We start from the raw sequence: 26,940 nt of genomic DNA on the forward strand, positions 1-26,940 counted from the left end.
AGAGAGGTGCTGCAAGGGCTGCCTCTGCCCTGGGGGTCCAAATTGCCCTGCTGTCAAGTACCACAGAGAAATTGCTGTGAGAGCAAAGATGCTCATCAGCACCGAGGAGCTGAGCAGTGAGACCCTGTGTTTTCAAACAGAGGGGAGCGAAGTGTGAGTCTGCACATCAGGTGAAGTGCATTTGTTAGAGTTGCCTTTGCAAGGGCTGTGCTGTCGCAAAACTTTATTTCTTACGTTGTATCCAGCCACAAACTGAAGCGGCTCCTGCCAATATGAGCAGTCTCTTCCCAACATGAAAGCCCCTCTGCCTTTGACCACCCCTCTATCAGCTGTTCTGGGGCTTTATTAGATGCAGGTTTCAAGCACCTGTGTTTGAGAAGCCTGTGTGGAAAGCAGAGATGTCGCCATGGGTGTTCTCAGCCTCATGGCCCAGTCCTTGCTTCAATGCCCCTGTGCTGGAGCACTGTGCTGATGCTGCTCTGGCAATTCGTGATGAGCTCTGCCAGCTGACTCCAGGCCTGGCCCTTCAGAGCCTGTTTTCTGCTTTTTCAGTCAGTTGAATTGAGGAGAAGAAAAGCTGCTTGGAGAGAATGAGATTTTAATCACATTGGTGCTGGGCAGAGAAGGCAGGAGAGGGGCTTCAAATCTGATTTGGTTTCACTGAACGGAGGAGTAAAGTTAATTCTGTGATCTCTGCTCAGCATCACAGATGCAGGCAGGTAGAGGAGAGCAGAATGGGGGCTGTACAACCCCCACTTTATTCAGACAACGTTAAATTCTAGTCAAAGACTGAAATAATGAAGGTCATGAACTGTAACTGAGGTTGCAGCCCCTGGTTGAGGGGCATCCAGCAGCATGTGGCGAGGGGAAACGTTGGGTTTTCTTTTGGGGAAATCTCTTCTTATGCCCTATCTGATAGCCTGAGTCCCTTTCCAGCAGCATCCTAGTGGGAAGGTGTTGGCCGCTCCACTGTAATACTCAAGGGGTCCTCATTGTCGGTCCAAAGAAAGAGGACAGAGGACTGACGCCTCTCAGTTTGTGGGGCTGCATGGGAAAGGATGAAGAAATCTGGCCTTGGTTGGAACCTGTGGATGGGAACATTCATGTGATGGTTGTCCTTGCATCACATCGCATCCGTCAGTACCACAACCTGAACTGTGCATCTCCATGCACCCCTGCAAACACATACTGTCTGCCAGCTGAGGCACAGAGCATGGAGCCAGCATCCAGCCCAGCACAGGGATGCGGGATTTGCTGGGCAGAAAGGGGGAGAGAGCAGAGGAAAGGAGGAGGGTATCTGCCTTGGAAGGTGGGGTAGGGTCTGCACTAATAAGCAGCTTGTACCCGTTAGAGGGTGGAGTGGAGAGGTCTATTTCTTTTCTGCCCAGCCAGCTTTATCTCTGACTCGGTTTGCAGGCAGATGGCAGGGGAACTCACGGACTCTATTATTTCCACTTTGTTTCCCCTTCTGTTTCTCTTTCATCTGCTTCTGCAGCGTCTTCCCTCGCTGGGGTGCTCATAGATCCTTGCCGAGTGGCAGCACGTCGTCCCCTCCCTCTGCAGCCCCAGCTGCGCGCAGCAGCTCATCTGGCACTCCCCTCCCACCGCCCCACTGCAAATCGGGCGCTGGGGAGCATGGGTGACACCGGGGATCCAGGCTTGGGTTTCCTTCAGGACCCAAACTACCTGCAAAGCACACGTCTAGTGCAGGAGGAAACACTGATGGGGGCCAGCGGAGACTTCCTCAGCATCTCCAGTAAGTGCAATAGCAAAAGCCACTTGATGAGGAAAATCATTTCCATTTGTAAGTCCGTGTTTGCATCTATTGGGAATTACCTTCTGACAAGGTAAGGGACGGGACAAAGCTGTGCCACAAATCCAGAAGACGATTTTTTTTTTGTTTCCTGTTCTGGTCATGGAATCCCAAATGTGTGTTTGAGTCCAACCCAAAGAACGAGGCATTTGTCAGCTGATCTTTTTATTGTTTCCACATCAGCAATGTGCACTTCTATGCATGTTTTTCCATTTACAGTCGCTTGATTACACCTTTCTCCAGAGCTGGCCCACCCTGAGGCTTGGCCACACGCTCCTTATTTGGAAAAACTGCCCTTCCTTTTATTCGTTTAGCATCAGCTAAATGATACAGCACTGATGGTGTCCTCCAGCTGGAGGGCTCCCCAGCCCACAGCAGGGCTGCATAGTGGCCTTGCAAATGCTTCCAGCATTGAGGCACCTACTGAAGTACATTCATTAAGAGCCAAATGCCTCCAAAGTCAGGGTGTGTCCAGGGTATTTCCTCCTCTTTGCAGGTGTGGGGCAGGGTTTTGGGAAGGGTGAGGGGTGCTGTGGAAGAGAAGCACCTCTCAGGGAGCCCAGGAAGGTGCAGAAGCCGGGTTGGAGGCTCCCTGAGCAGCAGCAGAGTGAGGGTTGATGCCCACCAAAACGAGACCACTTGAGCTGAAAGGAGATAAGAGTTACTGGGAATAAGCTATTCATTTCTGCTTCCTAGTGAGTCTTATCCAAATCCCAATTTTTTGGTTGTGTTTTTCAGGAGCCTTGAAGATCACAGGGAAAAGAGGTTTTCTAGAAAAACTGCTATTTTTATACATTTTCAAAGCTATTTTGCACACCTAGATTGATACTATAAAAAAAAGGGGGGATATTTTTTATTCCTTGATGTCCAATTGCCATAATGTGGAAATAAACCAATAACAGAAACAGCTGAACTAATGATCTGCCACCCCAAAGCCTCCATGGAGAAAATCATCTTGTCAAGTATTATTGCATTAAAGCCATTTCTGAATTTAAGAAAAATACACTGGGACAGTGGCATGGTTTTCAAAAGATGCATCTTTAAACATCCAAAATGCTCTGAAGCAAAACAATTCCATTGGCTTTTTTCATTTTCAGCTTTTCAAAACACGGAGTTGAGATCTTTTACCTCGAGCGTTACTGCACAGTGCAAAGCTGGAGCCACAGAAGTCCTTAATCAAAAGCATTCTCTACTTTTTTAAATGCTGCCTACCCTCAATTGTTATTTATTCTTTATTCTTAGTTAAGAATATACTTAGTGAGAAACCAGCTATCACGATCATACTACCAAGGACCGTCATTGGTATCAGCCATGGTGGTGCTTTCCAAGGCCAGATTACAAACCTTGCCAGAAACTGATCTGCAGCTCTTTGCCAAAGAAACCTGACCAGGATGTTCCTATCTCTTCCTGTCCTGGGCTGCCAGCTAGAGAAACCCTGTACCAAGCTGCTCACACACTGCTGCTTAAAGGCATCAGCTCTGTGGCATCTCCTTTTCTTTTGCATGCTGGAAAAGCTGGACATGTCCCCCTGTTGTGTTGTGGTGTCTCTGAAAGAATGTAATTTGCAGACCTGGTGTTTCCCGAGTAAAACACAACTTTTAGTTCTTCACGTTTGGGGTTTTGGTTTGGGTTTTTTCCACCTCAGATCAAACAGAAGCCTGCTCAGGGCAAACCAATAGCTTTTAAAGGGCTTTCTGCTCTGAAAGCCCCTCTAAAGAAATCTGTATTCGCATAAAATTGAAGTATATATATCAAATCAAAAGCAACCAAGGAAAAACTGTCTGTAAGGGACTTCAAGGGAGGTAATAAGCTGTGAAAACTGATTCTGGGAGCACCCAAAAAGAGACGGAGCCCAGTCCCAGGTACTTGAAATCACCACTTTCACTTGAAAGGTGAATATAAGAGTGACACCCAAAACATGTGCAGTCCCTAGCAGGACCTTCAGGAATGTAAATACTAGCAATTTGCTGTTAGCACTGAGACCTCTAACCTCAATATTCCTTCTTTTGCTTGGTATTGAAGGAGGAAGAGAGCTTGGATTTCCACCTGTCTTCATTTCGTGGCTCTTCATCCCTGTGAGGGAAACCCTGCTGATGGCTGGAAGGGATGAGAAGGTGAGATTCATAAACTGAGGAGGAGGTACAAGATTCAGTTGGGGTTTTCCCCCCCTTTTTCCCTAAACACCCCATGTCCTCTGAAGTCTTACGTTTCCCTCAAGCACCTCTGCCCCCTTCGGGTAATTGTGAAGCTGTGAAGGTTGCCTGCAAGCAGAGCACGGCTCTCCAGAGCAGTGGCTATGGGGCGGGTGCTCCGCATCCTGAGGACCCTGAGGTCCGTCCTGCCACTCCTGTGCCCGGGCGCACCCCGTCTACTCGCGGGCCTTGCTCCGTCCCTCCACAGGCCCTGCAGCGGGTGGGAGGGATCCGAGCGGCTCCGGGGGTGGGAGCGGTGGGACGGGAGGTCCTTCCCCCCCCCCCCCCCGCGGGGCGGGGCCGCGGCACTCAAAGCCTGGGCGGGCTGCGGGCAGAGCCTGCGGGGCTGAGCGGGGTCTGCTCGGTGAGGGCGCCGGCTGCAGCAGCACCAGCACCATGGAGAGCGGCGCGGCGGGGAGCCTCGACGCCGCCGTCTTCCTCGGAGCCTGGCGGCGCTTCGACGCCGACGGCAAGTGGGGCTGGCGGGGAGAGCAAGGGGGGGCCCATGCCGGGGTGGCTGCATGCGGGTGCTAGGGTGAGACACGTGAACCCCGTCTCCCTCTTCCTCCTCATGCCCAGTAGCAGGGCTGAAAATCTCCCCACTCCCAAGTTTTTGCCTGTTCGTCACCTCCCTGTTTCTTTAGCTGTTCCCTCGTGTGCGCACAGCTTGTGACGTTTACCTTTCCCTGAAAGGTTTCCTGTAAGGAAACTCCTCGGGAAGCTTGGAAACACTGTGCCCAATGTCAAATAGATGGGAGCTGATCAAATGGAGCAGGACCCCCCCCACGAGCAGCAGGAGGCTGACCTTTCTGCAGGCAGCCCACAACATGATCCCAGACCTCAGGCAGTGCCACCTGACCATTAATATGTTTGACTTTTATTTAGACAATGGTTACATAGAAGGGAAGGAGCTGGACAACTTTTTCCATCATCTCCTGGAGAAAGTGGGACCAGAAGTAAGTACTGTGCCGTGGTAATTGTGCGTCAAGTCCAAGCAAAAAGGTCGTTAAACTGAGATATGATTCATACTTGTTGTTCCCTAGCTTCCACAGCAGCCCCCAAGGTAAAGAGCTTTTCTCTCGGCAACAAGGTGTAACCATGAGTGCAAACACCTGAGAAGCTGATCCATTGTTCTCAGTCCCCGGGTTGCTGCCTGGGTAAGCCTGCTGTCAGCAACTGCTGAAGGGGATGGTTGGAAGGATGGAGAGAAAGTAATTTATTGCACTTGAATAGAAACAAGTGGAAAAGCACTGGCAAATTGTCTGGCAGGGCAATGAGAGGACAACAGTGGTGATTTACTCGAGCAGGTGCTGGTTAGTTTTGTTAATATGATATGTTTCTTTACAAGGTCAATCTTTAACAACTGTGCTGCCATTAATTTTTAACGGTACTTAGGAAGAAGATGTGCATCTGTAATGCTGCAAATGGCTAGAAGCCAAACAGGAGTAAATTCTGCTGCTCGTAATGTCAAGACCTCGCTCTCAAGTGTTTCTGGGTTTCTCCCATGGTTTCCTTTCCTTTCTTCCCCTCCCTCACTCTTAAAATCACTGTTCTATCAGAAGCTGCACAGCAATTTACAGGAGCTGGTTTCCCCAGCTCTAGGTCATACATTGCCTTTGACTGTCACCATTGGTGAAGGAGAAATCCTGGCACTCAGGCCAGCTTTTCATAAGTATGTAAAGAATATATTCTGATAGCAGGCTTAATATTCTCGCTACACAGTGTGTACCCAACTAGGAAGTGAATAAGAATGAATAAGGAATAAGAAACTTCCAAATGGAAGGGGATGCTGTGCCAAAAAAAAAAAACAGAGATGAAACAATACCTTTAAGCAAAAAGTAATTAATGAGAAGGGAAAAGGTAGCTCTTAAAAGGCATAAATTAATGAGTATCAAGTGTAAAATCGGAATTATGCTTACAAGTCAATTAGGATTCTTGGATCTTTGGGGCTATAATAAAAAGATAGCAGCCGTGAATAGTTTTTCAAGCATGTTTTTGTTTAATTCGCAAGTAAATTTGGATAGAAATACTGTCAGTTTCTGTAGAAATGTTTTTTCTAGAGAATGGAAGATTAGATGAACAGATAGGCACGTGAAAAGACTTTAAAGCAAATCACAAAAAATTCACCGATAAGCGATAAGAATCATTAAGGACACAGAAAAACTGATTTGAAGAGAAATTGAAAAGCTGAAAAACCAATTTGAAGAGAAATTGAAAAGCTCATGATGGTTTACCCAGGAACAAAAGATGAAATGGGGAGCTGCCACTCTTGGGGTATTGAAACACCAGCACAGGGCATGTTTAAATGATCCCAGTGACAGCAAATGTGAGCTGTTGAAGGAGAGGCTTAAAATGAGGCCACAGAGCTCAACACTGTAGTGGGTCATTGAAGAAATGACCTCTGAGTGGGGCTCTCCAGTGTTAGCTAAAGTGAAGTTTAACCAGGGATCTCGCACTGCAGGCAGGTTCGTAATGATGAGAGGTCAAGAGGAAACTTCCAGCTCCACTGTAGCCCATCACTGCCTTTGCACATCCCTCATGTGAGCTTTTGGAAACAGCATCACACCGGGTGGGTTGCAAACCCAGTGGGCCACAGCAGTTTTTGTGGTCTTGCTGATATCGACATGAACTCTATTACATTCAGCACAAAGTAAGGGTGTGTTAGTGATGAACTGTTCTGCTTCAAGAAATCGGGAACAGTTTCATTGATTGCCAAAAGTCACTGCTCAGCTGACTCCAGCTTAAACCAGCACCCTCATGTGGCTTGCATATCCTTTGCTTCCGCTGCCTAGGTTTTGCCATTAAAAGGAAAAGCTTAACACAAATTGACTAAAGAAAGAACTATCTCCCTCTCTCCCTGCTAAAGAGAATGAACAGGCAAGAGACCTACAATGTTGTCTAACAGCATTGAGCCATTTTTGCCTTTTTCGCATGATTTATGTTGTACGGGTTGTGGTTATAGTAGGAGAGGAAAAGGATCCCCTTTGCACGGGTGTTCACCACCTTACAGAAAAGAAGTGTCCTCGATGCAAGCAGTGAGATGGCACTGAGCGTCTCTGTGCTTCAGTGCTCCTTTTGACCTTTACTTCTTCCTTTGGCTCTTAATGTCTCTGTTTCCTTGCACAGTAAAAGGAGGAGACAGTGACACACTGGCATAACTTCCAGATGTGTCACAGGGATTAATTAGTGACCGTGCCTGAAGTGCCATGCAAGTGATAAATAATGTTATCAGCACTTAAAGTTGTCTCACTTGAATTGAATAGCGAATGGCTTCATAATTATATTTTTTCAGCCTGCACTCTCTAAGCTGTTATTTTTCTTAATGACCACTGTAGTCCTTCAGCTCTGTTTTTCTTCCCTGCAGCATCCCCAGCTGACATTAAATGCCAGGGGGATGAGAGCAGCTGGGAAAACAATGCCAAAGGGAGCCTGTTGGGAAGCTGAGAGGCACAGCTCTTCCTGACGGCGCCCAGCAAGGAAGAAAGCTTGAAATATCATCCAGCAAGGGAGGCTAACTCATCATCTTTTGCTGAACCATCAAGATTTAGGGGGGAGGGGGTGTGAACTTTGCAACAAAGGTAGGCCTACATTAAACTGATCTACATCCCAGATGCTGCTTCCTGTTTCTCCTCCTCTAGCATTTGGAAAATGCCCTTCACAACATGCTGAAGTGGTTAGGTGTAGGCCTCTTGCAAACAAAATAGTCTGATCAGTTCTATTCTGTCCTGTTCTGTTCTGGTTTGTTCCTAAGAAAATGCCTTTGATTTCCAGGTGTGCGTTACGTATCCGTAAGACTTCAGTGTTTTATGACACTGAAGTTTATATAAATTCTCCATCAGCTGGAGGGGCTTCTGCAGTTTGATTTGTTTGGGGGATATGGGGCAGAATAGAGGATAATGCAGCCACACGCTAGCAGAGCTTTTTGAACGCTGGCATTACCCATCTGCCGTTGTTATTACTCCTATGACTTCTCTCTAAGCATTCGAACCTCCAGCTTCCAATTGCTGCTTCGTGGCTGCTGTGAGTGGCCTGTGCTCTTGTCTGCTCACTCATAAAACTTCTCATCGTACATTTTGGCTATCATGCATTTTCTAGTTTTTATACTAAGGAGATAATTCAGTGGGGAAAAAAAAGGGAATTTCTTTCACCACTGAAGGAGTTAATTTTGTTGGAACAGAAACTACAGCCTCTGCCTTTCTCTCTTACATTGCTGTACATCTTTCTTTCTGTATAGAGATCATTTAGGATCTTCCTTGCTTGCTCTTTGCTATAGTTTCAATGCCGTTTTATGTATATTCTCATAATGATTAGACAAGAAGCTTTTTATAGATGAATGGCTACAAATTTGGGGTTTGGATTACTGAAAATCTCCATAAACCCAGTGATGTCTGGGCAGATGCAGAAGGCTCATTGCCATTATGCTCTCTGGGCTTTCACAGACAGGCGTTTCACTTTGCTTCAATTATACTACAATTAGACAGAAGAGTCTCAGATAAAAGTTGGTTGCCCTCACCTAACTGTAAGTGTGTGAGAAACCACATGTAAATATTTTTGATGTGTAAATTTGATCAGGCAAGACAGGTATTAGCCTTGTTCCAATCCCCCTGCCCAAACCATGTAGGTAGTTAGGACTGGAAGAAACAGTCATAAAGGATTTGTCTTTGCTTTTTACTTCCAAAGAAGATAAGCAGCCTCCAGTTGCTCTTGTACTTCATCTTTGACTCACACAGTGCGTTGTCTGTCTAATTTATGTGTTTAACTTAGTATGATCACGAATGCAGCACCTAATCATTCAAAGTTCAACAGCCAAAATACCAGCCAGCCTCAAAGCCATCCAAAGCAGACTTCCCCTATGTATTACCAATCCAAGAGACCCAGGATGATAGACCAGGTCTCTGGTGACCATTAGGTTAACAGCAACAAGACTTCTAACAGGAAGCATTCATCTTTCATCCTTCTCCAGACTAATTCAGAAATCTAAACCTTGAATCAATCCTGATTATTTAGACATTAGGAAGAAGTTCTTTACTGTGAGGGTGGTGAGGCCCTGGCACAGGTTGCCCAGAGAAGCTGCGGCTCCCCCATCCCTGGCAGTGTTCAAGGCCAGGTTGGATGGGGCTTGGAGCAACCTGATCCAGTGGAAGCTGTCCCTGGCCAGTAACTAGATGATCCTTAAGGTCCCTCCCAGCCTAAACCATTCTTTGATTCTGACACAGTAGTTATTTCTTTAGGTGTGGCTTTTGACAGCATTGATTAGCCTTACCATAGCCTTATTATTCCTGTTCCTGAACATTAAGGTAGGGCGCTGCAAGTGCCTGGAAGTATCTCTAAATGCAAACTCAACGTGCCCATGGGAAAAGACAGACATGATATGCTTTGAGTGTCCAAAGGCATGTCAAAAGACTTCCAGCCTAGTGGAAAGGACAGAACAAAGAACCTGTCCAAAGCCTAACCACAAAACCGTGCTGGCACAGGGAAGACTGTAATAGCTTTTGTTGTATGGTGGTGTCTTCTATGTGAAAAAATATTTCCCACATATGTGCTGATGAGAGCAAAAAACGCAGCGTGAGATGACAGGATAAGCACTCATCTATTGTAGCATGCAGGATTACAGTAAATCCTAACTAAAATACAGGCCCAAATTCTCAAGCGATAGCACTGCAGTTAAGTAAGCAAGGTTGGCCCAAATGAGACGTCTCAGGAGCTGCATGGTGAAATCCCACACTAATACAGGCAATCCAATGTACAACTGCATGGATGAAGTGAAGTCATTCATGTGATTCATTTCTTTTAGCTACAGGATTTAAAGAAGAAATCTTTGGCCAAAAAAGAAGTGGTTCTTTTAGCGTCAAAGTGTACATTAATGCTGTCTCATCTGGTATTTTCTGGCATCCTTTCTGAACTGTGTGGCTTTTGGCATGGTGATAGTTGTTGAGTTTGTTTTCCAACTAGGTTTCTTGGCAGATGTAATTTATTTTCATAGATCTTGTACGAACTTGATATCTCTGGGACGCTTTGCTCTTCTATCAAATTTGGCTGAAACATTAGCAGAAACATGTAACCAATCCAGCATTTTCAGATAAAGAAACGGCTATAATAGTCACTTACATTTAGTTTCTTCTTGCTTTTTATACCATTATCAATATAGTGGCTTGCTTCCGAAAATCATGTCAAGAAAGAAAAAAAAAATCAATTTATGGTAAACCTGTCCTGACCAGCAGGAATTAAATGAGACTTTTGAAAGCAGAATGTGTTTGGTTTCTAGGCTTTCCTGCTCGTTGCAATCTGTAGTTGAATGGTGAGTTAATAATTAAAGGGAAGGAAGGAAAAACAAACTTCCTGGGGAAACCGGTGGCCACAGCACTCAGTGCAGCACCTGTGTGCCCATGTAAATACCATTATGTCCCTGCGTTCGCCTGCCTGGAGGTCTCCCCTTCTTGCTCTCCTCATCCTGATCTTTCTCCCTTTATCACAGGACTTGCCCTCATCTGGGAGGCAAGGAAATACTTGTAGATGCCCAAAGGCGGAGAATGAAAAATCAGGCATCTTGATCAGTAAGCTGCCAAGCTACTACCTTGGCCTCCCCACATCAACCTCAGCCCAAGGTGGCCAAGGCAGTGAGGGCACCCCTGTATCCCCCAGTGGAAGTGGTATGGCTTACTTGATTCATTTATTTATTCATTTATCCTCTAGGATTGGGATTTTTGGTAAACATAAAGGTCATCTTTGAAACCTAATGGTCATAAACCAAAGTGTATCATTCTCAGTGTAAAACTTCATACTCTACAAATATTTTTGCCTTGAGCAAGCATCTTGGGAAAGCCAGTTTGTGCAATATCTTTTATCCATTGAGAGTAAAGGATGCCTTTTAGTAGATCCATTACCACTTCTGTTTTATAAGTTTTTATATTTATGGACAGAGAGAGATCGTCCAACTTAAAAAATCCACTGTGTTGTAACCCCTTGGACTAAAAGCTGCTGGAGCTATGTAAATATTGTCACTATTTCCGGTATTTAATTGATGTAATCTATAGTTTAAATCACTTAAAAATAAATAATAAAAAAGGAGGCAGTCCTATTTTTCTGTAGATAACAACGCTCCTGCCACAGAACGCTCAATGAGGTGGTGGTTAATGGCTGACAAGAAGCTGAGCAATAAGCTTTCTTAACAAGTGACTAGTCTGAACTCCACAGCACACCTTTCACATACCAGCTATGATTATGGTTTCAGAAATAACTTATCCAACTGGGCAGGAGGAGTATAATTTCAGAGTACTTTGCAAGCCTATTGAAGTCAGCAACTGGTAGGCTTGCCTAACTCCTGGGAGCTATCTCGAAGCATCAAGGTGCCATCAGAAGGCAATTTAAATAGCCTGATGGCCAGTTATAATGCTAAGGGGAAAGAAAAGTGTATGTGCATGTTCAGTGGTAAGCTCTGTCCACTGTGGCTCCCAGCCATATGGCCTGCAGGGCTTGCTGAACACCACTATGGGGATGGAGTATCCTGCAGCTGTGCCCTGGGACCTGCTCATGACCAATGGCAGGCTTCAGGAAGGGGATTGCCATCTCGAGCACATCCCTGTGGGATCACTGCTGGGTGTTTAATCCCCTAACTAGGAGCTTCCAGCCCTTAGCATTGTACCCCAAGCATGTGTCCCAGGAGCTGCAACCCACCTGCCCTACAAAGACCCATATAGGTACCTCTAGCCTCCTATTCCCACTCCCAGATTCCCAAACTTTCCATCGTCTGACCCATCCTAGTCCTGTGGTGCCATAGATAGTGAAGAGATTGAAGAGCTTCACTTGTTCTAAGCAGAACTCTCTCTGGTTGTTTTGACTTGACATTGATAAATCAAAGCCAAGTAACTCTTTTTCCCCTGAATTCAGTGCATGATCCTCTGCACTGACAGTAAAGCTTTTCTATAAACCTATAATGACTTTGTGCAAATAAGTGTTCATATACTCTGAGTCTGCTCTGAAATGGGGTGAAGGCAAATCAAATTATATCATAGGTGATCACTCATGCTATTGGCCTACCCATCTACTTATAGCTATCTTTTTTTTCTGTTATTACTAGCAGCAAATTACAGCTTTTGGGAAATACCAGTCACATCTAAACACATGGGGAGAGGTAGTGACAAAGTGGGTGCAAATGTGCACCTCAGCTTAAATGAACCTAAGCCTAAGATATCTCATTTTCTGTGACAACCTAGTGTATCTACTGTCCCAGAGAGGGCCACCTCCCATAGGGCTGGGAGAGGAGCCAGGACCTGCTCAATACAGGTGAGGAGGGTAATGTTAGACTTCATTAACTGCTTGGACAAGATTGAGTAGGTGAGCTTCCCAGCCCAGCCACAAAGCTTGTCTGACCAGAAACCTTTCCCCAGGGTAGGGAAATTGTGCTTTGTGTAGCCTAGTCAGGCCAGATACTCTAATGGTTACTGCTAAGAGAAAGAAATCATCACCTGTCACAGAGATGCCTGTCAAAACGTACAGCCTGACAAGTCCTGAAAACTCCTCACTATGTATAAATTGATTATGGGGTTGATGCAAAGGGAATGTGAATTGCTTGAAATTTCATGCTATTAACCTAGAAACACTGACAGGGTTTCATGCCAGGTCTTGAACCGGTTGACAGGCAATAATAAGCCCCACTGACACCTTTTGGGGCTGATGATGTAATGAACTAAGGGATGTAGCTCAAGGATAAGGACAACTTCCTGAAAAGCATGAGTTGAAAATGAGTTGCATGGAAACCGCTGTAACACACACTCAAGGAAAATCAAACCCCAGTGATACAGTGGGAACAGTTGGATAAGGAAGCAGGTGTCACTGAAATATTTTGGGGTCTCCAAACACTGGTCTTCCAACTGAAGCTTAGTTGCTACAGAGCTTTGCATAAGACTTGTTACCAAAAGTTAATCTGTGGTGAAGTGTTTGTGGGCTTTTAGGAAGGAGGTAAGGATACAATGATCCTGATGGTTACCAGTGAGGCGAGATTTCCTCCAGGAGACTCTTCTAATGCCCTCAGCAATTTTCATGTGCTTGTTGTTTCCCCATGGCAGAAAACCATCACAGAAGAAAAAGTTCAAAGGATGAAGGAGCAATTTATGTCTGCCTATGATGTCACTGCAGATGGACGTTTGCAAATCCAAGAGGTATCTCTCCTGAGCCCCATCCCAGGATTTCCTTTATAGAAGGTTGGAGAGTTAGGACAGAAAGGGCCTGTCGGGATAGGACATGGAGCAGTCATTTTAAATTAAAGGAGAGTAGATTCAGACTAGATGAAAGGAAGAAATTTTTTACAAGGGGGGTGGTGAAACACTGGAGCAGGTTGCCTGGAGAGGTGGTAGATGCATTCAAGGTCTGGTTGGATGGGGCTTCGAGCAGCCTGATCTAGTTGAAGAGGTCCCTGCCCATTGCAGGGGAATTGGAATATCTGAACTTTAAAGGTCCCTTCCAACCCAGACCATTCTATGGATCTATGAAATGGGCCTATAGAAGACATGGAAGATAGAGCCTGAGTGGGGAGGACGTGAGTTGTGGAGTACTACAGTAGCCAGACCTCTTGGTATGGGGTTTTATTTCCAAGGCAACAATATGCCCAGTATATATTTTTCATACTGGGTGAGCAGCAACCCAAGTTTTTCTCTTTTCTTTACTTTCACAGTTCGGGTTTGGTTTGGGGGGGTTATATGTTTTGTTGTTGGTTGCATTTTGGTTTTGGTTTGTTTTTTTTTCCCCAAGCTTGCAAAGATAATCTTGCCAGATGATGAGAACTTTCTGCTGCTTTTCCGACGGGAAACTCCCTTGGACAACAGTGTGGAATTCATGCGGGTCTGTATATCCACATTGCCTCTTCCCCTTGCAGCACCAACAGCTTCTTCAATGTGTATGCTACCAGTCTCTGTAGTACATAACATTGGAAATACAGGGGTATTGTGGAAGCAAGATGTATTCTGACCTGTTCATGTAGAGAAGGTTATTTATACCAGCAAAATAGAGATGTGGTAGCTCAGAGTGGACAGAGGGCACCCAAAGAGCTCATTAAACTTTGCAAACAGTCTCAGCCACCTATCAGTAATGCTGCCAGAGACAAAACTTTATGGTAATGCAAACCCAGTGGTGAATTCAGCCCTGTTGGGAGCTACAGCCAAAGCTGCCTTTCCTGCAGCACAGCATACACCAAGAAGGCACACCAGGCATGTCTTAAGTGCCATTTTATCCTGAAGCATTAGCCTGGTAGGGTGTAGAGTGGAAATCTCCTTAACACGGGTCAATTGAGGAGCAAAATCCCATCAGTTTTCCTTAGCCTTGCCCAATGTCTCTGCTCCTAAGCATCCCAGCACCAATTTTTTTTCCAAGACTACTTGCAGTTACTTTCATTTCACATCAAAAAGAGGGCTTCTGCAGATCAATGGCCAGTTCTGTATGACCTCGGCTTTTACTCAGAGCCATAAAAGAAACTGCATGTACAAATTAGGTAAAAAATGCAGAGCAGTTTCTTAGTCTTTTCTTCCTTTTATAGACAGTGTGTCTGCATTAAATATGTGATAGCAGCATGTCACATGTGCAGCATCCAAGTGAGAATAAAAGCTATTGTGTGAAAAGTTTATTTTATGTCATCTACAATTAATTAAGTATTGGATAATGCGCAGCTTGCTCATTAGGGAAGCCCTGATCTGAATCTTTACAATCTATCACCCAAGCAGATGATTAACTGCAATATTTATGTGGTCATATCAATCTATCCCCATTCAGATCTGGCGCAGTTACGATGCTGACAGCAGTGGATTTATCTCAGCTGGTGAGCTCAAAGTAAGTTATTCTAATAAGTCTCTTTGGGCTTGATCTGCAGCTCACTGATGTCAGTGGGAGCCTTTACAATGGCTTTGCCAATTTGCTGCCTTTTTGTGTGGTTGACAAATAGCTTTTTGAGGTTGTTCATGGCAAGTTTAAGGACTGGGGATCCTCCAGCCTTCTAGTGTGGCTGCAGGGACCCTGCTGAGACGGAGTATGCTCTGCTATTTCCCTTGCTGTCCTGCTTTCTCCTTGCCTCATTACATGACCCCATTTGTCTCGCAGACCCCCAAGCACCCCAGGTGAGGCAGCACTCACCTTGGCTTTTCGCATATGCCTCTCCCAGCTAAACAGAGCCAAAGCTGTTGTGTTTTATTAATGGGATTTCTTCAGTCTCTTCCTGAGCCTGCAGATTTCCTGAGCACTGATTTCTTTTTAAAGCTCATGCTATTGAGGCTGAAGCCTGTTCAACTCAAATGCTTTGAGCCAGCTGGGCACAGGAGTCCATCCCTGGGCTACAGACCCAGCGCTGACATCTCAGAGTGTGGTTCCAGCTTGTGCCCTAACAAGGAGCTAAAAGGATGCTTCAGTTTTTGCTGAATGACAGATATTTTGGTTTGAGATCAGTTAGCAAACATTGCAGGGCTTACATTATCTTCTCCTTATTTTGTGAGTTAATTATGACTCCTTCCAGTGTGCCTGCTCGGGGGAAATCTGGTTATTTTCTAATGTATTTATTTAGGTTTCAATTAAAAAAGAAGTGAACTTTATGTGAAACTGAATACACCAGAACTAGTCAGGAATGTGAAACAGATTCATGTAACCCTGCTGAATTTGGATTTAATTTCTTACTGGTTTTTCTTGAATTTACTCCAAATTTACTCTTTCCTTCCTACAGGATTTCCTGCGAGATCTCTTTTTGCAGCATGACAAGGTGGTAACTGAAGTGAAGCTGGAAGAATATACTGATACCATGGTAAGAGAAGATGGTGTTAATATTGCTTAGATTATAGTACTGCCTAAAAATCTCCTTCAGAGTCAGTATCTGTAGGGCTGTAAATGCCGTCTTAAGAGGTGTATCTTGTCCAAGAGATCTCTCTGGGAACTTTGCACATGCTGCTGCTGTTTCTTTGCACTGCACCAGACGTCAGCTGTGAAGAGCATTTCAGGTATTTTTGCTGTGAGTTGAACTGTTTTCTATGAGAAAACAGCTTGACTTTATGCTAAAGCAAACAGGGCTCTATGCCCCTTCAAAAAAGAGGTGAGGTGCATCCTTCTTCATCGTGTGTTCAGCTCCAGCCAGGTTTGCAGTTCCTTCCCTTCCTCCCTTCCTCCTAGCAAATCATTTTGCTCCCAAGACACGCACGTATCTGTCTCTTCTGCTCTGTGAAGCCCAGCAAGCCTTGAGGGCTCCCTGCTGCTTCCCTGAAAGACTGGGATGTTGGAAGCTTCAATTCTTTCCCTGCCTTATCACAATATAGCTTTTATACTGCAATCAGCAACATAATATTTGGTGTAAGTTTAGCATCAGTCACCTGGATTTCAGAGCAACTTGTCACATCTAACCATCTAAAAACAAGAAAAGGAAAGGAAAGCAAAAAGCTCATTTCTTATGTCACTCGCAAGGGTATCATTTGAGTTCCACTAGCAGACATCTACCATTGCAATTTTCTAAATGAGCTTCAGATGGGACTGTCATGATTCCTGGCACAAAATCTGTGCTTGTGCCTGAAAACCAGCTTGGTATGCAAGCAAAAAAGGAGCTGCCAGCATATTTTGCGATGCTGAGTTATGAGTGCACGATGCATCTGTGCCTGAAATGTGATCCTTTAGAGCAAAGGGTCCATAACACTATTGAAGATTGTGGATTTTTTTCATATTTGTAGTATAATGAAGGGAGAGGAATGCAGGCAACAGAAATTCCTTCCCAACTGGCAGGGCTTGGAAACAATAGGTGCCAGAAGCTACAGCTAGAGCAAAAACCTTTCTGGTACTGTTCGCAGGTAGCAAACAGCTTTTATGCTGCTTCATTCAGGTTTCCATCCCCAGTGGCTTATTTATGATCAGGTGCTGGGGAATAGGCAATCTCAAGCCTGTAGACATCGGGAGGTTCATTTCCTCCAGCTCTTTTCCCTTTTCCATAATTTCCCAAGAAAGATTTGCCATTTTCGCTGCTTCAATGCAGCTAGATGTCAGTGCAGCCCAGGGCTGACAGCCAGGAGGCCTGCTTTCTTATCACATGGGTTTTTATACGTTGGCTTTGTGTCTTTGGAGAGGCAGTTTGGTCTCTGTGTCACAGGATAAGTTTTGATCTGGAAAAAGGGATGTGTTGTTTATCTGGGGAAATCTGTGATCCAAAATGCAGATTTGGCTCATGAGGACAAAACACTGCAAAGCTTCAATGTCAAAAGCATCAGGGATGTTAATGGTTACTAGAAAATGAGGATATGGCAGATGACTTTTTTCCCCTTGCAATTTCTTGCTATAAACTGAAGATCAAGGATATTTACCAACACACCTGATCCCAAGAGCTAAGGCAGGGTATGACATTACAACACGTGCAATCTTACCCTGTGATATCCTGTAGTAAAAGAGAGGATATGAATTCTGTACATCACGGCAAAGTATCCCCATGGACCCTATCTGCATAGTAGCAGATAGATAAACTGTACAAAGTGATAGCATGGAACTTACCTGAAGTAGGAGGGCAAAATTACAAAGAAGGAAGGAAAGATTCAGTCTTACGTTTGCAGTGCTGGATTAAAAAGGCAGAAGTGACTCAAGGAGCCAAGAGCAAAGGTATGATGTCAAGGTCCAGGGCAATGAAAGCTCTTTGCTTTCTCTCTGCTTTCCATGTGGAGTTGGGAGCTGCCAAAGTGCAGAACTGTGATGGAACCCTGCCACAATCAGTACTGTCTGAGAAAACAGAGGGACAGTGGCCCTTACATTTCACTCTTGAGGCTTTCACAGACTTCCTGATGTATCTTTAGTAACCAGCTGCACCCATTAATTTACTGCAGAATGGAAATATTTCTCTCCCCTATTACTTTGCTCTCACTCTTTTATCTGTTTAGAGCAAAAGGTCTTTGGGACAAGCATCTGTTTCTGCTGTACACGGCTACAGGGTCTCTCATGGTGGCCTATCTCTCCAACTCAGGGCTTTCAAGTGCCACTGTAATAACATTACTTGAAATAAGCTGTGCCCCAAGGAGCTGTAAGCCCATCTGTCTCCACAGGATTTTATAGATCTCTGCCCTCTTTTCTGTGCATTCACAGCCAACTGCACACATCCTAAGAAGCTACTGATACCCTGAGTGGACCGTACAGCCTTCTGGGGACAGGGATAAAGGGGAAAAGACAGAAACTGTGATTTTAAAGAAGCTCACCCAGGCATGAAGGAAAAAAAAAGATAAAGAAAGAAAAAAGGCAGTTTGTGATTCTGTGCTGAGTATTTGCTGCTTTAGCTTGTGAGAGGTGTGAGCAGATATCATATTAACCAGGCTATGCTAAATACTTGTCACTTATGTTTCTATGAATGACCTTAAACCACATTAAAAAAAAAAAAAAGCTGGAAAGAGGGAGAAAGTGTTTCTTTTGGAAGAGATTTGTTGTCTCCAGAAAGAAATATCACTTTATCAGGTTGCTTCGAAGCCATTTCTTAGGATGCTATTCTGTTCCCTTGTGACCTTGAAATCCTCTAGAGAGCACTAATAGAGATCAGCGATTTGATGAACAAGTAATGAACCCCTGGAAAGAAAACAGGTAGTGAATGCATTGGCATTGCACAAGCTCCAGGAGTCTGCTAAATCAAATCTTAAAGAGCACTAAAGCCACTGGGGAAAGCCAGAAAATAAAAACATTTTAATTCTCAGGACTCTCCATGGGGGTTTTAAAGTAGCAGCCCTGTGCTGAGGAAACCCCTTTGCAGCCATAGTTCTAGTTAGTTGTCGTACCTGCATATATGTATGTTTGTATTAATAGTCATTAAGTGTGTATTGATGTTTATTTATCGGCACCTGCTTGCATGAGAAGATACACAGTCATGTGTAGCTCTGTATCCTTGAAAACAGTAGGTTTGTTGCCTTCCCATGGGTGCAAACCAATAGTTGTCAGCATGGAGCAGGTACTTGGAGGCTGAGGCAAAGCCTTCTATTGCTCTGAGACTCTCCAGTCCATGAGAAGTGATCCTGCGGGTCCTGTTCCAGGAGACAGGACAAGCATAGCTGAGAATGGAAGGGTTTAAGAGCATGGTGGGAGTAGTCTGCCTTTCTGAAAGAACAAGTTGGAGAAATTAAAATTTACCCCCTTATTGCTTCATGATGAGAAGGAGGCTGTAGAGGATCACAGCAGTACTACCAGCCTTTCCCAATCCCTTACCACCACCTTTCAGTCCCCAGAATCAAGGTATGATTAGGCTTCTGGGTCCTGGTGAAGTTTCAGCCCATGAATACCCAGCTTACACATGCATTTGACAATATTTTTTTATGAGTGACAGCTTCCATGCGTGTGCATGCATACAGCTGTGTACTTGTAAACGTACCAGATATTGTAAAGGCTGGAATATGAACAAGATTTAAGACATAATTTCTGATGAAATGAAATATTCATCCTTTTTCCTATTTAAGAACAAAATTCTCTCTCAGCTGTTGCATCTTGGCGTATGTTGCTACCTTTTCCATAGAAGCACTGATAGTCCATAGCTTCGCAAATAGCAGCGTGCTACTTCTAGTTAGTAATTCTAGTGTCTACAAGCCACATTCAGGGCAAGCTCATTACTGAGGCAAACTTCAGCAAATTAAGTTATATATATACTGCTGAAGCAGTCGCACATGCAACACTGACATTCACTTTTTGCATTGCCTTATGTTGATAATGTCAGACTGAGCATGAAAAAGTCCTTTAGTTTCAGCATTTTTTTGTTTGAGGAAAATGTAAAGGATAAACCCTCCCAAGGCAGCATACCATCTTTGCTCATCGCAAGATAAATTCTAGAGAGGCAATAATGTAAGTGCAGTGATAATAACTCAACAAGCAAGGGTCATGAACTGCAGCATTTGAGAGCTCGCAGAAGGAGATGGCAGAGGATGAAATATGAACCCCAGAGAAGTCAATATAGAAATCCTCCCAGCTGCAACAACACCAGGGTTTTGCTGTGCTCATCTGCAAAGTTTCTGAACTATGTACCCCAATCATGCCAGCCTCCAGCTGACAAGCTGGGGGCTTCTCATCTTCTCAGTGCAGAGGGGAACAGGATGACTTCTCCCTGAAGCTGGTCTGTGCCCATGAGTATGCATGGTGAGTTATCTTTACTGAACGTTGCAGGGATTTCTGGTGCTTTTGAGGCTGCTGTCTGTCCTGTCTGTGAGGACAATGATAGAGGCTCAGTGTGGCCATTTCTTTAGCTGTGAAAGCCTGTCTGTTTGTCTGTGCTCAGTGCCAATGCCAGTGTGTTTATGTAGGAAACAAGTCACAGCACAGAAATCACAGGTCATTTAGCCCCTTAATGCCTTATGGGCCAAGCCAGCTTATCTGTGTTAATGGAGTCTCTTATGATCACCAAAGTAATGGTGCAGTAATGGAAAGGCAAATATTTATTGTATTGAAAAAAGCCTAAAAAGAGTTTGTTATGCTTATTAACACACTGAGCAAACCTCCCAAAGCTCTAGAAATATAGTAGGAGTGGGTTATAGCCTAGAAGACTGGCTGCCTGGAGGAGGTCTTTATACATCCCTTCTCCCGGCAATGGTTCATGCTGGCCTCCCTCCCAGGTGGCTCCGTAAGGATGCTGTGACCTCCAAAAGACTGCATCTGCAGTGATGCAGTGCACTGCAACCATCACATCTCCTACCCCCGGCCACCACTGTAGGAGCCACCCCATTTCCAAAGAGCTTCCTACTGGCTCTGGGTGGGTATGATTCCTCTTGTTGCTTTGCTGTGTGGGATAAAGAGAGGACCCGCACAGCTGATGAACACAACTGAGGGAAATCTGCCTCCCTTTTGCCTTCTAGACTCGATCACGATGATGCTGTCACCTCTAGTTTCGCACCACACTTCCTGTGGCATAAGCCAGGGGAAGCAGAAAATCCCATTTAAGCTGAAACTTTATTTTTGAAGATCAAAAGCAGCAGAACTCAGGAGCCTGCAGGCTTTTGAAAGCCTCAGCAGATAACGCCTTGGTCTTTTAGGAACCAAAACACTCTCAGAAATCCTGCACTAAATGACTTCTCTAGATTACACAGGCAATCTGGTCAGGAAGAGCACCGAGCATTTTGATCTGAGGGCAACAGGGCCCTCCTGTTGCTCTGCAAAAGCCTTTGCTTCCCCCTCCCCTTCCTTCCCTAAGGAAAGAAGACACAGGCAGTCTTACGGCTCGAACACATTCCTGTCTTTATGCTCCTTTAATAACTTTGGAACTCACTAGCCAGTTTTAGTTACTGCTCTCGGGTATAGGTGCCCTCAGTGTATGTATTTGTGAGAATAGGAGGTCAGGCAAGAGGCAATTCTTTCTGTGTTCCACTTGGGAGATAAAGCACTTTATTGCACACAGACAACCAGAACCAGAGAAGGTTTAAAAGCAGGCTTTAGTGAGCCCACTGATCACTGAACTATTTATTTTGGTTGTTTACTTCTTTCCTTATCTCTGTCATGGAAAATATTTCACATTTATAATCTTATATTGCTCTTCAAAGCACATGTGTCTGTCATATTGTGGTGTTTCAGTGGCCTTCTTGATAACACTGGACTGGGAAAGCAGAGATATTTCCTTTGCTGTATTCAAAGCCAATGGCAGTTTTGATTTTGCACTTAAAAACATGAGATGTAACAACTCTTGTTTTGCAAACCCAGCTCTTACTTTTATGCTCTGTCTGCCTCTGAATGCATGGACTGCATTCGAGTAAATAGAGCTAAGACTTCCCTGGTGCACTGCTATTAAAATGTCAGTGAATTAATTTGTGCAAATGCTTTAAAACATGGGGCAGCTTGACAGTAAAATAAATGCATCATTTTATAAAGCATACTACTAGATGCAACAAAGCTTTTACTGAAATGCAGTGCTATTTAAACATGCCAGACCTTATCCTTAACCACATTGGGATGTTTCATATCAGCCTGGCAGCATAAATACACCTTTCAGGTATTTAACCTTTAACTGAAAATCCACACAGTTTAACGTATCAAGATGGTGTGTAAAGGTAAAAAGTGTAAACTAAAACAATCTCATAATGATTTCAAATATCTGCTTCTCCCTTGATGTATGCTTCATAACACTGGGTAGGTACCCTCTGTTGTTTGTTGTGTAGTATGTACACAATTGGCAGATCAGATCAAACACATGCTTGAAAACTGGAAGTTTAATTCATAAGCTTCCCAAGATTTCCCAATAAATTTTCCAAGGCTTTTCCCAAGTAACACAGCCCAAGATTGCCATGCAGTGGGTATGCATGAGTTCGAGTTTTCCAGATAATAGGATTAGGTCTATCTTATTAGCTGTGGTACCTGAACTAATTCAGTAAACACTGGTCCATCTTCCCTACATGTTTTCCATCTTTCATGTGGAAGTCACAGGACAAGAATTAGCTTGGCTTACGTCTTCCAGACAGGCATTTATTTTTTCTCTGTTGACTGGCATGGACAATCAAAATATGGCATATGTCTGAAAAATTTATTCAGGATACTTGTTGCGGAAAAAAAGGCCAAACAATTTGAAATCACAAAGATTCTGTCTTGGTATTGCAGCAGCAGAGCTGAGTGAAGGAGGTCAGAGAGGGGAGCTGGTTAGCTGTAAATAGACACAGTCAACCACTATGTTGATGTTAATGTTAAGGTCAAAGATAGGGTGCAAATGAAATAAATTTTATTTGTTTCTTGGGGATGTTACCTTTCGTTACGGTTCCAATAAGGAAAATATCGTCTCTGCAGCCAAGTGTGTTTAATGGGGTCTGTGCCACTGCTGGAATATTGTGAGGGGTTCAGAAATAGACGGATTTGAAAACCACCAGCTCAGAAAATCGTGCCACCCTTGCACTTGGTGCTAGCAGAGGACATCCTGCCAGGGGCTTCGGCAAGCACCCCAAGCAAGCAAAGAGAGGGCACAGGATAGAGTAAAATATGTACTGACAGCTCATGTGTGTTCTCCTCATGGCTTCCCTATTTCATCTCTGTTTTCTTGATTTTTAGATGAAAATCTTTGACAAAAACAAAGATGGACGACTGGATCTGAATGACCTGGCAAGGTGTGCTTGAGTAATATTGATGGGGTTTTTCAGCTCTCAGTGGCAGATCCAGGCAAGGTGACGATCTCCCACTGGGCACATGCATTAGAGCCCTACCTCCTTTCAAGTTAACTCAGGGACTCTGATGTAGGTATCACAGGTCTCTAACATATGGTCCCCATCGCAGTAATCTAAGAACCCAGAGCCTGTGACAGTGAGCAGTGCCAGGACCTGCTTGTGCATTATCGACATGCTCTGGCATGATCTGTGCTACCTCTCCAATGCTCCTTGGGAGGTGACAAAGCAGCCAGTGGCACTGCTTCTTCAAAAAAGGATGGCAATCCCTTCAGCAGGGCCATGGATGTGTGCATTTCACATCATTGTGCGCAGCAGAGATTGCAAAGGACTTTTCTTTCTTGTTTGAGGAATAAAAGTGCCACCACAAAGCATTTTGCCAATGTTTTTGGAAAAACAATGTGAAGACACTTGTGAATGAGGCTGGGGACTCAGTCATGGACCACAGTCTCTTTTCTATCCTTAGAGGTTTCTTTATATGATTTTCACTGCATGCAGATAGAGAGTATGCCTCTGTCTGTAAATTTATGTGCAGTGACTGCACAAAACTTCAAACATGCAAATACAGTCTTAGAACACCAGGTTGGGAGATGAGAGGAAAGAGGTACTGGTTTGCCACTGTTTCTTTCTGCTTGGGATCATGATGCAAGCCAGCACAAATAACTGCAGTGCATATAGCAGTTCCCTTTGGCCACTGAATACATTAAGAGAAAGAAGGAGAACAGAGAATATTTAAAGGGGGTTGCTGTTGCATTTTCCTGTTCATTGCAGTTCCCTGCTGGTGCCTTACCCCAGGCCAGTTGAGGCTCCCCTCCGGTCTGAGCACATTTCTCACACCCCAGCCCCAACCCTCCTGTGTGCAGGCACTGCTCAGCATGCCCAGTGTCATAGGCTCTAAAAACCTCAGGGTTAGCAGAGCAGCCAGAGAGAAAAGGTTTTTATCAGTTCTCTAAGGGTCTTTGGGAGGGGAAAGGAGAGGAATTTGGCCAGTCCCAGTGCACAGGCCAGTAGTACTTTGTCTTTTACAACCACCAATTCTCCCTCCAAAAGAGAGTGATAAATTACTCTTTCCTTTAATGCAGCACAGCAGTCCAGTTACAAGGAATGATTGTCTGGTAGCTTTTGCTTCCAAAGCTGTCAACCTCCATTGTGCAGGACCACCGGAAATGGTTTGGGAGAAGCAATGGTGCTAAGAAACTCATTTGTAGTGAGACAAAGGGCACCCACCATTCCCCATCAGCCAGGGAGGGGGGCATATGTTCCCATAACAGCCCTCTGTAAATAACCCTACAGGCAATTTTCTTTTTGAAAAGCCCATAATCTAAAACCCCTTTGCTTTATGACCCAGAAGTTTGTGTGCAGATAATAAAGTGGAAAGATCATAATTTAAATCTCTCCATTCAGGATTCTGGCTCTCCAGGAAAATTTCCTTCTTCAATTTAAAATGGATGTAAGTAGTGCTACTTGGTGATGCATTGTCCTGGGTTCAGCAGGACAATGTATCAATCCCATTTCTCTCAGCTGAGATAACCTGGGCCCAAACTTGATTCTTTTTTAAATGTACTTTTCATCTGCTTGTCCCCTTCTCATGCAGGCTTGCAGCACGGAAGAGAGGAGGAGAGATTTTGAGAAGATCTTTGCACACTATGACGTTGTGAGTCCCAGAAGCAATTCCATTGCAGTCTTTAAATCACACAGATTTAGCATACTCAGACTTACTCCTCCTGCTCGGTGCTGTGGGGATCATTCAGGAGGTGCAGCTGTGCCTGAGACCATGGGCCAGAGGGGTCCAGCGCTGGATGTAAGGTGGGGGCAGAGGGAAGCGATGCTACCATACCTGGTGGCAAAGGACCCATTCTGACTTTCTTCATCACCGCAGCCAGTGCTGCTGCATTAGCAGCATTTCACTTCAAACGACTCAAGAGACGTAGAGGAGGTCATGTCTTTAGCATTTGCAGTCTCTGGCAGTTTGGGACCTGCATCACCACCACCTTGAAATGAAAACCCCTTCCTGTACTGATCCATGGGTTATTTAGGGAGTCTGGCCCAGGACAGACATAACCAGCAAACTGCTGTCAGAAATCAGTAATTCAGTGCCACTCTGACAGTTAACAACTCCCTCAGTGTGGTGACCATGTGAACCTACTGACCAGTAAACATTGTAGTGGTTTTGACTCATTGGAATGTTTTGAGTTTATTTCATCTTTCAGAGTAAAACAGGAGCACTAGAAGGTCCAGAAGTGGATGGGTTTGTCAAAGACATGATGGAACTGGTCCAGGTAGCTTCATGGCTCTTTCTGTTCGTTAATATCCTGTTTCTGAGAGGAGGGTGCATGTTTGGGAAAAGTTAAGTAAATAGAGGGGCTAGTAAGACCATAGAGTCAAATTTAATCATCAGCAGAAATGGATGTCAGTCTCAGCATATACACTGTGGAGCATTTAATCATATCACAGAAATTCTGCCTGACAAATTAATACAACTTCACTCTGCAGCGCTATTTAAGGAAGATCCATTCTAGCTCATACTCTGAATTAGGCAAGATGGTATATGTTAGCGTCGCAAATTGTGTTGACATGGATCAGTCATCAGAAGTTCTTTCTTCACTGTGGACGTAGCCCTCACCAGAATGACCTCATGGTTCATTAGTTCATCACAGGGCTACACCTGAAAATTACTTGAGGTCTATCTCTAGTCAAGAATACCGTATCCAGTGTGTAGAACCAGAGAAAGCAGTACAGCATTAGGAACATAAAGAGACAGTGTAGCTTGTAATGTGTGTCTTTAGCATTCATGTGATCCACTAAAGGTATTTTTAAGTTGCTGACTAGCCTGTAAAATAGTAGCCTGCTGACAGAAATGCCACATCACTCCTCATGTAGCAGGTTTGAGAGAGGAAACCAAATGAAAGCACAGGTAGAAAAGTGCAGTGATTTGTATTGCGCACCTTTCTGCAGACTTTTGTTTGATATGGATAGGATACTGATGGCCTTGACTAATAGACACAAAAATCATGTTGCACCTCCATACAGTTACTCACAGTCCCATACCCCTTCTGTTTTTGCAGGGTGCCCTTTCCTCATGCTCTGTTTGCCTCCCCACTGTGTATGAGCTGATGTAGGGTCAGGCCATTTGGTTACCCTTCCTCAGGTGGATTTTCCAGCTGCTGCACAGCTTGCTGCTTTACAGAGCTGAGGGAATCCAGAGCCGTTTTCTCTCTCAGCACTGTCTTTATCTTTTGCCTGCAGCCCAGCATTAGCGGGGTGGACCTGGACAAGTTCCGCCAGATCCTGCTCAACCACTGCGACGTGAACAAAGATGGCAAAATTCAGAAATCCGAACTGGCTTTGTGTCTCGGGCTGAAAATGAACCCGTAGCCAGGGTTGTGCTCGTGGTTGTGTTTCCCTTGTGAGATTTGCCTGCTGCTCCTTGTAGAAGTGTGTCTGTGCTGCTGTGTGAGGAGGGGAGCTGGAGAGTGGGATCTGCATGGAGGACCTCCATGCTCCACCAGTCCCTTTTGTGGTGTTCACGCGCTTCTTGTGGTTCCCGTTAGCTGTGTTTGTGCCCATAAGCACAGCAGCTGCTCAGAAAAGTGAGTGCTGTTCTTCTCCTGTCCCTATGGAACGGTGTCCTACCATTCCCTAGACTAGGGACAAGCATCTCCTTAATGACATCCCGTCAGTGGTCGCAGAGTGCAAGTACTAGGTGTTTCCGATGGTTGCCTTGTATGTGTGAAGTCATTACTTTGGTGAATGCTGTGCTTTGTTCATTTAAAATATCAGGTGGATGACAGTGTATTTGTGCAGAAATAAAAAATGGCAGTTGTAGAAATTCTGTAAGATTGGAGTT

General features: G+C 44.6%; 1 protein-coding gene across 1 annotated transcript; it reads left to right on the forward strand.

Annotated features, from left to right (window-relative positions):
- Window positions 1–4,400: 4,400 nt before the first annotated feature.
- On the forward strand, window positions 4,401–26,916 carry SCGN (secretagogin, EF-hand calcium binding protein). The gene is made up of 11 exons (XM_061447570.1): window positions 4,401–4,474; window positions 4,891–4,961; window positions 13,071–13,163; window positions 13,753–13,842; window positions 14,767–14,823; window positions 15,704–15,781; window positions 22,984–23,039; window positions 24,498–24,543; window positions 24,688–24,747; window positions 25,304–25,372; window positions 26,340–26,916. The coding sequence occupies exons 1-11, from the start codon at window positions 4,402–4,404 to the stop codon at window positions 26,466–26,468; spliced, it is 822 nt and encodes a 273-aa protein (XP_061303554.1). The 5' UTR covers window position 4,401; the 3' UTR covers window positions 26,469–26,916.
- Window positions 26,917–26,940: the final 24 nt, after the last annotated feature.

Source organism: Pezoporus flaviventris, unplaced genomic scaffold (genome assembly GCF_033815535.1).
Source record: "Pezoporus flaviventris isolate CSIRO_AGI_PZ_B2104156 unplaced genomic scaffold, CSIRO_AGI_Pfla_v1 ptg000007l, whole genome shotgun sequence".
In the NCBI taxonomy this organism is placed as follows: Eukaryota; Metazoa; Chordata; class Aves; order Psittaciformes; family Psittacidae; genus Pezoporus; species Pezoporus flaviventris.